The sequence below is a fragment of the Hesperophylax consimilis genome, chromosome 2, assembly GCF_061612785.1.
Source record: "Hesperophylax consimilis isolate HC1 chromosome 2, BYU_Hcon_1.0, whole genome shotgun sequence".
NCBI classification, from domain to species: domain Eukaryota; kingdom Metazoa; phylum Arthropoda; class Insecta; order Trichoptera; family Limnephilidae; genus Hesperophylax; species Hesperophylax consimilis.
In genome coordinates, this window is record NC_142837.1 from 45,471,246 (window position 1) to 45,483,854 (window position 12,609).

The following is a 12,609-nucleotide window of genomic DNA, read 5'->3' on the forward strand; positions in this document are numbered from 1 at the left end:
AGATATATACAACAGCCTCCACGGTCGACGGGTAAGCCTCTCCACTAGCAACGCTGAAGGTCGCAGGTTCAAATCTCGGCATGCGCTAGTAAATTTTATTTGATTAATTTTGGAAGATGTATACCATATATTATTTTTAAATTAATAAATTGTGAAATAACACAAATTTATCATATAAAATTTACTTGGGCACGCTGAGATTTGAACCCTTACTTGAGATTTGAACCTTAGGATTGCTAGTTGAGAGCCTTACCCCATGACCGCGGAGGCAGTCAAATCTAAAAGGATGTGGAAATTAAAGCAGCCGCGTAAGGGTTCCAGAGCCCCAGTAGGGCTATGGTCGTGGGTTCAATTCCCAGATGCAACAGTATCTTTTCCAGATTTTTCTGTTTCAAACATTGCTAATATTATCTTTAATGATTAATTATTACCAAAGAGCTGGCTGACTCGACATTTCTACATCTAGTCAGGTCAGTTAGGAAATGTAGCAAACACAATCTTTTTAGCCCTGTTTGCATTTTGAAACACATGACTTCACTAATTCAATACATTATATTGAAAAAATGCTTCAGCATTTTATATGCATAACCATCAAATAATAGCAGCCACATTATTAAACCACTTGGCATTCACTTCAAATGCGTGATTTGACAAATAATATTAATTATTATAACTATGCACTTACAGAGTGAAGCTAAATTTACATTACGAAACTAGTTGTGCAAATTTTGTAAACATAGTTTCATCGTGAATTGGTTAGTTTTATAAAACCATATTAGTTTTAATTTTGTGGCATCACTAGGGTCATGCAATTAATTTCCTTGTGTAAAACTAGTGTTGCGGAAATGCTTTTGCTAAGTGGACGCATTTTATTATTGTACTGTTGATAAATAGTTTCGATACCGTTCCAACAGATGTCATTAGTGTGTAAACGTAAGTAATTGATATTTAGTTATAAGATATCTCATTTGATGGCAGTGGTAACACCACATGACAGAGACAACATGTCAGCCATACCCGAATAATTATGAGAACAGCTGATCTCCAGGCAAACAGCTCAGTACGAGCTCCTTCCCGCAACAGAATAACTTAAGAGCCTCCAATTAGATATTCATTGTAAATATCTTACAAAAATAAAACTGCTAATCTGGAACCGGAGTAATTATTATAATATCCTGATCATCTCAAGAGCTCTTATTTATGGCAACGGGTGACGGACCGGTGCCCGTTGATCAGTGTCGTATAAGTTAAGGACGGGTTGTTTCGGAGAATTTGAACAATTCATCAAATTTCAACGTTCATTTTCGGGTTCTGTGAAAGTCCAATTCAAGTTCTGTTATTATATCATTATAGGCTAGTTGCTTGACAATACTGAAATAAAAACAGAACTTGAAAACATCTTTCACAGAACTCGAAAATGAAGGTTGAAATTTGATGAATTGTTCAAATTCTCCGAAACAACCCGTCCTTAGTATGCATGTTTGTTCATGCACCGGACATCCATCCGTTGGCAGAATCCGTACCAGCTGCTCACCCGTTGTCCCTCAGCGGAACGTTACCCTACCTGGTGCAGTGCAGTGAACATCGCCAGCCTATGTGAATGTGATAACGATGCCGGACGAACAGACGTTTTCACTTCCATCTATTTAATTTAAAGCAATTTGAAAAGAAATATGGATCAGAATATTGAAGTGGAGCAACTAATCACTTTAGTGGAAAATAGACCAGTACTATGGGATTAAACAATGGAGAGTTATAAAAATCATCAACTTAAATTAACAGCATGGAAGGAAATTGGCTCGATTTTACATGAAAATTTTGAGACATCATCTGATAAAGAAAGAAATTAAATTGAATTTTCGTTCTAGTAGACATTAGGAACGTGTATTCTCACTAGCTTCTCTATCAAACTGTCGATGTGTAACAGTACACCAAAATCAAGCCTGTGACAGACTATGCTATATTTTCGTGGCTTGGCCTATTTCATTAGTAGTGTATGGCGAGCGATATGCGATATATAGGTCAAGCCATGATACATATAGCACTATGTGTCGTCTACCTTATTTACACATTGCAAAAATAAGCTTGGATGATGCGCTGCCATGGTTGCTGAGAAACTGAAGAATTCACGACACAAAATTTGATGCAATTTCCCTTCACTGTTTGGTGTTGTGAAATTAGTTTTGTAATGTAAATTCAGCTTATTTGATTGCATACCTTACTTTTCTGTTAATTAGAATGTCAGATCGCATGATAATATTACCATATATGTATACATCTAGAGTAGGATTGTGGATTGAGAAATGAAAACAAGAATACAGTGAAAACAGGATATAATCATAAAATATGACAGGACACATCGCCCAAGGCAATGGCAATGTTCTCACCGACGCTGACTAATAATATACATTATAAAGAATCTTGACATTCATAAAGTACCATCACAATACTTTCTCCATTCATTCTAAAATAATATTTCATAAAAATGCTCTTACACAAAACGATTTGAAATTTCATTAAATGTTGAAAATATTGAATTTTCAAAATATAATCTAATATTATTTACAAAATATAGTATATATATATATATGAATTACCAATTTTTACTTTTCTTGTCTTTCGGCAAATCACGTTGAAGAGAATTGCCCTGTGACGATAACAATTGATTCCCCGGGATCTACAAGAAACACTCTGAGGAATCCTAAACAACAATGTACAATCCCAGTCCGGTCTCACACCACTTTCACGCATCACATCCCGGTGTTATTTTATGATCACTACGGCTATGCTTATCTTAAATTATATAATAAAATGTAAAATGAACATAAAGTGCAAACATAAGTATTATTACAAAGGCATTTTGACTATCGATAAGGGATCAACAAACCAAATTTAATGATAAATTACTCGGAACTTATGTACAAGCAAGGCCTTCGCGCCTTATCTCTCGTCGTGAAACTTAAACCTCTTGGGGGAGGCGGGCGGACTGCCTTGGGGGGGGGAACGCTTGAAGCCCGCCAGGCGCTGCTGGCTGATGCAGATGCTGGGCTGGATGGGGATCTCCACAGAGGAGTTGGAGGAACTGTCGGAGAAGTCGTGTCGCGGGGGCAGCACGTCGGGGCTGGCGGGTCCCGGGGAGGCGGGGCTCGAGCAGGCCTCGCTGGGCACGGAGGACGGGGCGATGTCCAAGTGCGCCACGCTGCCATTCACCTCCCCATGCAGTCTATTCTTATCTTCCGTGTTGGGAGCTACAGGTATATCGCCATCATTCATATTTGATAAAAATTCCTCTGGATGCTCTTGTGCGATGACGCTTAATTCTCCCTCTACAACAAAATCTGATTCACCATCTTGAATTATTTCAGATTCATTCTGCTCAATAACGGGTTCATAACTTTGGTCAATATCTGATATGTGATCAGTTACATTATTCGATTCACCGTGGTCAACCATTGCTATTTCATCATTTTGAATGATTTCAGATGCAGTGTCTTCTATTACGTTAGATTCAGTCATTGCCGTTTCATCAATTTGAATCACATTTGATACACCGTCTTCATTGATTTCTGTATCATTATGTTGAGTCATGTCGGACTCGCCATCTTCGATTATAATATTAGACACACCGTGTTCAGTCATTGTCGTTTCATTATCTTGAGAAATTTCTAATGCACCATCATCAATCATATTAGACACACCCTGTTCAATTATTGCCGTTTCATTGTTTTGAGTAATTTCTGATAAACTAGGTTCAATTATTGCCGCTTCAGTCATTTCTGATACATGTTCAACTATATTAGATTCACCATGTTCAATCGTTGGCGTTTCACTGTCTTGAATAACTTCCGAGGCACCATCTTCAATAATTGTCATTTCATTAATTTGGTTCATACCATCCATATCAGACACACCATCCTCTATTACGTTTGTATCAACTTGCTCGTTTATATTTGATTCACAATGCTCGATTATTTCATGTGAAACGTGTTGGATGATATCCGATATGCTGTGTTGGACTACGTTAGATTCGCCAGAGTCAAATATATCTGATCCACCATGTTGGGTTAAAACGGGCATGTTGTGTTGAGCTGTTTCTAAGATATATTGCTGGTCTGAATCTGATTGTTGCGCATTCACATCCGGTACAGCATGATCTGAGTCTCCAATATCAGATACTACTTGTTCACCCATTTCTGAAACATAGCCACCAGGTTGGGGTATGCCTAGAGTTCCGTGTTCATTTATATCTGAGATTGTATCTTCTAATTCAACGGGTATCTCTTGCTCCGTTAACTCTGTTACCTCCGTTGCACTGTGCTGCAAGTTACTGAGCTCTGATGACATCGTCGACACCTCATCTGACTCTGGTTGAGTTAATGACGGATGCACAGTGGGCAATTCTTCTGTAAATTCACTCTCTTGCGATTCCTCAGATTGTGGTTGCCCCTCAGTGGAGTTGCCATCACGCAGGGTGGAGTCATCGGAGTCCATCAGTACCGGCATGGATTTGACAGCAGTCAACGAATTCGGCACTAACTCCTCCGCAGGTGGCGCCTCGCTGGTGTCCTCAGTGAGGAGTGGCATGGATATGGGAGAATAAGTCTTGGTTTGGATTGCCTCCGTAAGTAGCTGCGGATTTTCCGAAGCAAAACTATCAGAGCTCGAGTCGTCCAAGCACGGCATGGATGAAGCGGGCTGCTTTGGTAGTCTTCTAAAATCTTCTCTAGAAGTAGTGTAACTTTTATCATGACTAGGTAACTTGAGTGAATTATCTCTGGAGAAATGCATTTGCTGGTTGGTCTGGCTGACCCTGGTGAGCAAGGAGGAGGATGTTGTGTGAGTGGTGCCCGGCTTGTCCTCAAGGGGCGGAAACACCTGGCACAGCGGCTTGCTCACCTTTGGGGCGATGCGCGGGTCCGTCACGGTGATGGGCAGGTCTAGGGAGGTGGGCACGCTAGGCGGACTCACTCCGATCACGGCCAGGGTGTCCTCCAGCCGTCCCGCCGGGAGCAGCCGTCCTACGTTCCCCCCATCTATTGCCCTCTTCTTGGACGGTTGTTCCAACGCAGACATGATGGGTTTTAAAGTGGTACTAGTTTCTGACACATTGCTGTTCACCGAGACACTGGCATTCAAGCTGTGGAAGTCGGGGCCCAGAGAGTCCATCTCCATGAGCAAGGAGTCTCCCGTGTCAGCCAGAGCCGCAGCAAGGATGTCCTGCGAGTGCGGGGCTTGCTGAGGAGCCAAAGCCGCTAGAAGCTGACGCACATCTCCCTGCAGCAGCAACTGTTGGCCCTCGGCACCGCGCGCCTCCCCGCCCAGCAGGCTCAGCAGGGTCTGTTGGTCCACCAGGATCTGCTGCTCGCCAGCGTTCAGAATGACCCGCTGCTCTGGGACAGGGGGCGGCAGTACCATGGGAACCAGTTGGTTGTTTTCTAGGACCAAGGGCTGGTTGTCGATAGGGGTTAGGGTGCCGTTCTCTTCCATACACAAGTAGAAGGAGTTGGGCGGCCCCCCGAAGTTCTCTCCGGGCACAGCTAGCAACTGCCCTTCAGCGGCCAAACTCGGGGCAACTTCTTCAATGGGAGGGGGGATCACTACTGGGGGCTCTGGTTCTGGAGCCGGGATTTCAGGAGGTTTCTGAATAATTATTTCAGAATTACGTTGCCTCGCATGAGCTTTATGAGTATCTGACTTAGCAGAATGTGTAACATGGAGTGTGCGACTTCCCCTCGTCTCTCCCTTGCAAGTGGAGATGGTAGTGGCGGGGATTAAATCATCCAGGTTACCCAAATCAATGACTGGTTGGGGAGCTGCATTCCTAGATACGGGGTTTGGATACTTCTTAATACCGGTGTCGGCTTTAATTGTCAGGAGTTCCCTCAACTTTTGCTTCTTGGGCGGAGGCGGGGCAGGCTGCGAGTGCGAGGGCACCAGGGAGGGCAAGGCCTTGCGCTTCATGCTCAAAATCTCCGCCTTCTTCTCCACCTGTTTGGTGATGACTTGGGGAGTCTGTTTACTATTGGATGCATACTTTTGCAAAATGAATTTCTGTTGTATTTTTCCCGGACTGCCTTTATTCTGCGACGGAGAAATGATTTGGGTGAGGGATGGCTGGGGCGTGGTAATGATCTGTCCAGTCTTCTGTAAATGCTCAAATTGGGCAGCCGTCAGATGCATCACAGTGCCGGGTTTCTTTCCTTGCAGAATACTGGCAGGGTCGGTACTGATCAGCTTGCCTGTGGTACTCTTGATGAACATCTGGGGGCCCGAGGGCTTAGAACTGGCCTTCAGTAACCCCTGTTTGGGAGCCCTGGAGATGGAAGGGCGGGGGACGGGCATGCTGGTGATGTTGGTGACCTGAGGCCCCTTGGCCTGGCTGGTGACGGGCGAGGACTGTGTGGTGATGAGCTGACCGCGGGATGTGAGGATGGTCTGGTTGGGCTTGGCCGTGAGCACAGTGCGGCCGCGCGGAGGCAGTAACTGGCCCGTGCTGGTGATGAGGGCATTCCCCGAGATGGGACTGAGCAGCTGCCCGCGCGATGTGATGATGGACTGCGAGGTAACGGCAGTGCGGCTCCGTGGGGACAGGATGGTGTGCGAGGTGACTACAGGGCCACTTCCTTTCTTAGGAAACAGTATTCTCTGATGCTCTGGAGTCAGGACTATCTTAGATTGAACTCCCTGGGCATTAGTGAGGATCATGACAGTATTCCCTGTGGGGTCCATTCCAGACCTGTTCTGTATGATCTTTGCCGTGCTGGCGGCTTTCATCTTGCCCTGTCCTTCCTCAATTATGATCTGGGACTTGCCCGTCTGCGGGTTGACCACGATCTTCTGGGTACGGGATCCGCTGCTCGCCCCCGGAGGAAGGATGATGAACTTCTCCCCCTTGGGCTGCTGGGTGAGGATAGTGCCGGAGTTCTTCATTAATGTTTTGGACGGAAGCGGAGGCTCTTCCGACTTGGTGGTAATGATTTTCTGCTCACCGGTGGTTTTGTCCACCACTAACAAATGTTTAGTGGCCCTAATTTTGGGAGACTTGGACAATATATTGGGGCTTGCAGATTTTTCCATAACTGGTTTTATTAAAGCATTCATTTTGGAGTCTCCATATTTTTTTAAGGGGGCGGTAAGCTTTTGGTAATTACTTTCAGCTATTAATTTGGATTTTTCTTTTTTGGCATCTACTGACTCTTTAATGGGGGCAGTGACTTTCACCTTAGCTCGAGGGGAAGGTGAGGGGAGACCTTCAGATAAAACTATTGGAATTTTGTTCAAATTTTCAGGAGTTAAAATCTCTTCGGATAACACAATAGGCATGGAGTTGATATCGAAGAAAGCTTCTTCATCCTGGGGTGGCTTTCCCGCGGGCCGGGACGGGGCAGCCAGCAGCAACGGGGGCGCGCGCGGAGGTCCGCTGCGGCGGATGATGACGCGGGGTTTGTGCGGCGGGGTGCTCGACTGGAAATTGAGAATCTTTTCTTTTCCTGGAATGGGTTTATTTTGTATTATTTTGATAGGGTTCTTTTGTTTGATCGGTTCATCTAGTATTTGAAATAATTTAGAATGTTCTAGTGGGTCATCTTTTATAGATAGTGTCTTTTTGGGAGATTGTGATAGGGGGAGGGAAGGATCACACGGGTCAGCTGGCACGGTTACTAAACTGTCTTCTAAGCTGAAGGAGTCCACACTGGGTAACTGTTCACTTTGCAAGGCCTCGGACATTTGAACCAAAGACTTGGCAGCACTAAAGTTCTGATGGTTCTCTAACAACTTGCTAGGGATGGGGGCTCCAGCCGTGGGCAGGGTGATGAGAGTCTCCGCTATCTGGAGGTCAGATTCCGTGGGGCCCTGCAGTAGGGTTGGCACGCTGTTCGGCTGCTCCTCTTCGTTCACTATCTCAATGGAAGACTCCACCTCGACACGTGACATGCACAGCTCATCATTGTCTTCCATAGTTCCGAGTATATCGTTGACTGTACATGTTTTGGTGACTATTTTTTCTTCCTCTGTGCTAGTTTTAAGTAAATTATCGACAGATTCATTGTCCCATCTATCCTGAACATCATATTCAAGGGGTTCTTTAGATGTGTCTAGGGTATCTGTCTTTTCTTCAACTACCATGTGGTGTGAGAGGGTGTCAGGGTCCGCAGTGCGAGTTTCTTCTGTTGGGTGATGTACTTCATCAACCGGAAGTTCTTCCTTTTTCTCTGTCGGGATCTCTTTGATACTTTCCACATTTTCAACAAATTCATTAGATAAAGTTTCCTTGTCAACAATATCACTTTCACGGAGAGCCTCCGGTTCAACATTAGCTTCAGTCATATTTTCCGTGTCGTATTTCAAGTCAGAATGAGATGTAATATTATCTCCCAAAGAAGCATCCTCCTCCATAGGAATATCTTGAATAGGGGTGATCTCTTCCTGAGAGGATTCTTGAACAGGGGTCACTTCGTCCAGAATGGAATCTTCAACAGAAATAATTTCTTCCTGAAACGATTCTTGAACAGGTATCACTTCTTCCTGAATGAGTTCTTGAGCAGAGGTAATTTCTTCTTCAGTGGATTCTTGAACAGAGGTCACTTCTTCCTCGATGATTTCTTGAGCAGGGGTCATTTCTTCTTCAGTGGATTCTTGAACAGAGGTCACTTCTTTCTCGATGAATTCTTGAACAGGAGTCACTTCTTCCGCAGTGGATTCTTGAACAGAGGTCACTTCTTCCTTGATGAATTCTTGAACAGAGGTCACTTCTTCCTTGATGAATTCTTGAACAGGAGTCACTTCTTCCGCAGTGGATTCTTGAACAGAGGTCACTTCTTCCTTGATGAATTCTTGAACAGGGATCACTACTTCCTCGATGGATTCATTGAGATTTTCTTTCTGAATGGAATCAACAGGGGACACATCTTCCTGAATGGGTTCATGAACAGAGGTCACTTCTTTCGAAATGGATTCATGAACAGGGGTCACTTCTTCCGAGATGGATTCTTGAACAGAGATCACTTCTTCCCGAATGGATTCTTGAACAGGGGTCACTTCTTCCCGGATGGATTCTTGAACAGATTCTCCAGCATGGAGTGAATCTTCCACTTGTGAATAATGCCCTACAGAAGTTTCCTTTTCAGTATTTTTCGGAGGGTCTTCCATGGTATCCCGCACCGGCAGGGAATCTAGTAGGCACACTGTATCTTTAGGAGGAACAATAAAAGGTTTTTCTTTCTCCCCTAGTGCCGCTTTCATTTTCTTGAGCTGTATTTTGGGTGCAAATTTGGGAACTTTAACTTCTGGGGTGACAATGTGCAGAACGTCAGGAGCCTCAGCGAGAGACGGCAGCGGTAGTGGGATGTCGAACTCTGGCGGTTCTTCCATATAGGTCGGAGGTTTGTCCACACTAGTATTATCTGCTACGTACTTTTCTATTGCATCTTGACTCCTAGTGTGTCGACTCCGAAAAAACGTTTTCGTTTTAAAAATAGATTTAGTTTGAGGCTTTTCTTTATCCACTATCCCGCTATCTCTTTCTGGAGACTTGATAAGGGAATCCACAAACTTGGGTTCTGAGGGCAGGGTCGGCAGCGTGGGGACGGCCGTATCCAACAGCAGACTGTTGATCTCCGCGTCGAGCTTGAGGTCCACGGCCAGGATGTTGGAGCGGTTGTCCTCCTCTGCTGGCGTAGGCTCTGCTGCTTCTGCGGTTTCGGGATTCATATCCAATATCTTTCGAGAGCCATCGTCACTCTTGATGGATAACCGGGGGATCTTGCGTCCGATAGTTTCAATTGGCATTTCTTCATCTTCATCATCAAAATCAAAACAAGAGCCGACTTTTCTCTCGCAGCTCTTATTTTCCACATCTTCACTGAAGGACGTCTTTTTATTATCGACATCTTCACTGAGAGAAATCTTTTTATCATCGAAAACCTTATCTTTGAGACTCTCATTGTCCACGTTTAGACTATTTTCCTTCTCATCATCCTTAGTGTCCATCTGTTCGGTGCCGCTGTTAGAATCCTGATGAACGCTGGAGTCATCCTTGCCAATCTGGTTCTCCGTCAGCTTGAGGGTGCTAAGGAGGTCCATGCTGTCGTTGCTGTCTTCACTCCAGTCGGCCAGGAGGGAGTTCTTGATCTCCAGGTCACTCTTGGGGGGCTCCGTGTCCCGTGGTAGAGGGGGATCTGTGTCGCGGGGCAGGGTTGCGGATGTTGGGGCCGCAGGCAGGCGACGGGGAGCCCGGGGCCGGCCGCGAGCGCGGGGGGTCTTGGCCTTGCTGCTGCTGACCGGCGGTCGGGGCTTGTGGCGCTTAGGCGGAGTGTAGGGCACGTAGCCGTCGCTGTGGCACTTGTTGTGCAGCACCATGACGTTGATGCGTGTGCAGGAGAAGGGGCAGGCGTGACAGGTGTAGTGCCCTGAGGCAGGGGCGGGAGTGTGTGTCGCCGTGCCACCCTCCCCCAGCTCTTCTTCCTGTCTGGGTCTAGGCTCCTGGACAAGGATGTGCGCCTTATAATCTGAAGTTCCCTTCAGAAACTACAAAACATCACATTTGTTAGTGTACATATTTTTATTTGAAAGAATTTATAACTTTATTGGAAGATATTTGAAATGCACCACAACGAGAAAAGATTTAAAACAACGGTTTTTACATACTTTCTGAAGGATTCGGGGGTGAGTTATCTTGGGTGTGTACTCGGTATCCGAGGGACTAGTAGATGACTTCACCTTTTGCTTGGATGGTGAACCTGAGAAGAAATAATTTTATAAATAATGAGGGTATTTTCAACGAGAAGAAATAAAATAGGTTCGCAGAATGAGATATTTACCCGGAGTCTTGCGAGCTCCGAAGAGGCCAGTATAATCCACCTTCTGCGGGGGCTGGTACTCTGGGGCTTCCAGGATGTGCGGGTCCCCGTGCGTGCGCTCCTCCGCCTCGCGCACATACTCGGGGAACAGCTCCATGTGAGCATGCTTGGAGCGGAACTGGTCTGTAACAGACAAACAACCACACAAGTTAGCGTGTACATAGGAGATATACACTTAGAGGATTTCATGTCGCTCCACACTCACCCAATCCCTTCTTGATGAACTCATGTTTCTTGCTGCAGTTGTACTTGTAGATGCTATTGATATTCTTCACCAGTTCCCTGAAAGAAGAGCGCGGTGATTAGCGGTACAGTGTACAGCGGTATATTAGCGGTGTGTGTTGTATCACATAGGTCTGTTAAGCGGCAGACTTACAGAGATTCCTCTCTGAAGAACTTGACAACTGCGATGGGAGTCTTCCTGAGGGAGGAGAGAACCTCCGGGGGCACCCTGTCTGTGCCCAGCACCTCTCCCGGCCACCAAGTGGAGCCGAGCTTGACCCAAACCACATCTCCGTCCAAGTACAGGATCTCTGTCTGGTCGCACATCACTTTAGTTCTCTACTCTCATATCTGAAACACCAAGAGCCGTCTTCATAAAGCGGTCGGCGAACCCAGTCCGGCCGTATAACACAACCCCATGTTGCAAACTACGAAACCCAGCTTTGATTGCTATTCGTCCCTTTCAATACGAAAAACCGCCGAATGACACGAGTGTACGAAAAACTATATCAATATTATGTTATAAAATTTAGCTCGCGATAGAATGGCAGCCCTGAGTGAGAGAAATGGCGATTCACTTCGTAAATGGGCAGACCTAGCCGAATAGTTAATTTTAGAAAAACTGAGGTATAACCTTAAGAAATGATAACGATAAATCCCCAATTAATTTGGAAAACCGACATGCACTATACATAACTAAGGGGACAAACGAAGGCAAATAGTTTCGCTCCCACGGGGTACATGTTTTCACCACAGCACTGTTTTGTTGAGCGTCATCAAATATAGCCAACCTTAAAAAATAAATATGAAGTACTGAATTATTATTTTTCACGTTCTGAACTATTTATATAGTCTTTATTCAACATCATTTGAAAAACAGAGCTGTTAAAACTTTAATTTCATCCACACATAAATAATTATGACATTCGTTCAGCTGAAATGCGAATTCAGCTACACGACGCCATTGCGGTGCCACAGAAACTTTGGTATCTTTAAGTTGTTAAACATGATTAAAACCATATTTGATGTCTGAATTCAGTTTTTTCCAGCCTACTAAGTTTTCAGTAGTTACTTAACGAACCCGAATATTTTACGCTGTCAAATAATCAATTGTTTGACAAATAATTTCAGTGGTGAAGATACTATTTCTGATTTTCAATAAAATAGAGATACATCATCATATCGAAATTGATGATCACTGAAATATTTAATAGCGTTATTTCCCGTTTATCAAGGAGTCCATTCAATTTATTGTTTAAGTAAAGTCACACTTCGTAAAAAAAATGTTAACATTTTTTTGAAAACCGCATAAGAATTCCTACTGCTCCCAACCGTCTGGAGCCAGTGATACTATAAACGTAAACGTATGTTAGTTGGAAGTATTTAGTTTTAAGCCATAGTAGTAAGTCGTAAATATAGCAATACTGTGTATTATGTTAGAACTTATGAAAATACGTGGCTTACTTTTGGCATTAAAGATTTTGATAAACTTGTCAAATTTCACCTGACGCTTAATACGCAAAAAATA

At 44.5% G+C, this 12,609-nt stretch overlaps 1 protein-coding gene across 4 annotated transcripts; it reads right to left on the minus strand.

Moving 5' to 3' along the window:
* Window positions 1–2,318: 2,318 nt before the first annotated feature.
* On the minus strand, window positions 2,319–12,569 carry LOC149426061 (uncharacterized). Of its 4 annotated transcripts, none has more exons than XM_089643475.1 (6): window positions 12,546–12,569; window positions 11,236–11,432; window positions 11,065–11,141; window positions 10,821–10,982; window positions 10,648–10,739; window positions 2,319–10,527 (listed from the first exon to the last, which is right to left on the minus strand). In XM_089643475.1, exons 2-6 carry the CDS (start codon window positions 11,406–11,408, stop codon window positions 2,941–2,943), a joined length of 8,091 nt encoding a protein of 2,696 aa, XP_089499601.1. In that variant the 5' UTR covers window positions 11,409–11,432; window positions 12,546–12,569; the 3' UTR covers window positions 2,319–2,940. The 4 variants fall into 4 exon arrangements, with proteins under 4 accessions (XP_089499601.1, XP_089499571.1, XP_089499581.1 ...); XM_089643445.1 differs by lacking the exon at window positions 12,546–12,569 and adding an exon at window positions 11,873–12,061; XM_089643455.1 differs by lacking the exon at window positions 12,546–12,569 and adding an exon at window positions 11,716–11,872.
* Window positions 12,570–12,609: the final 40 nt, after the last annotated feature.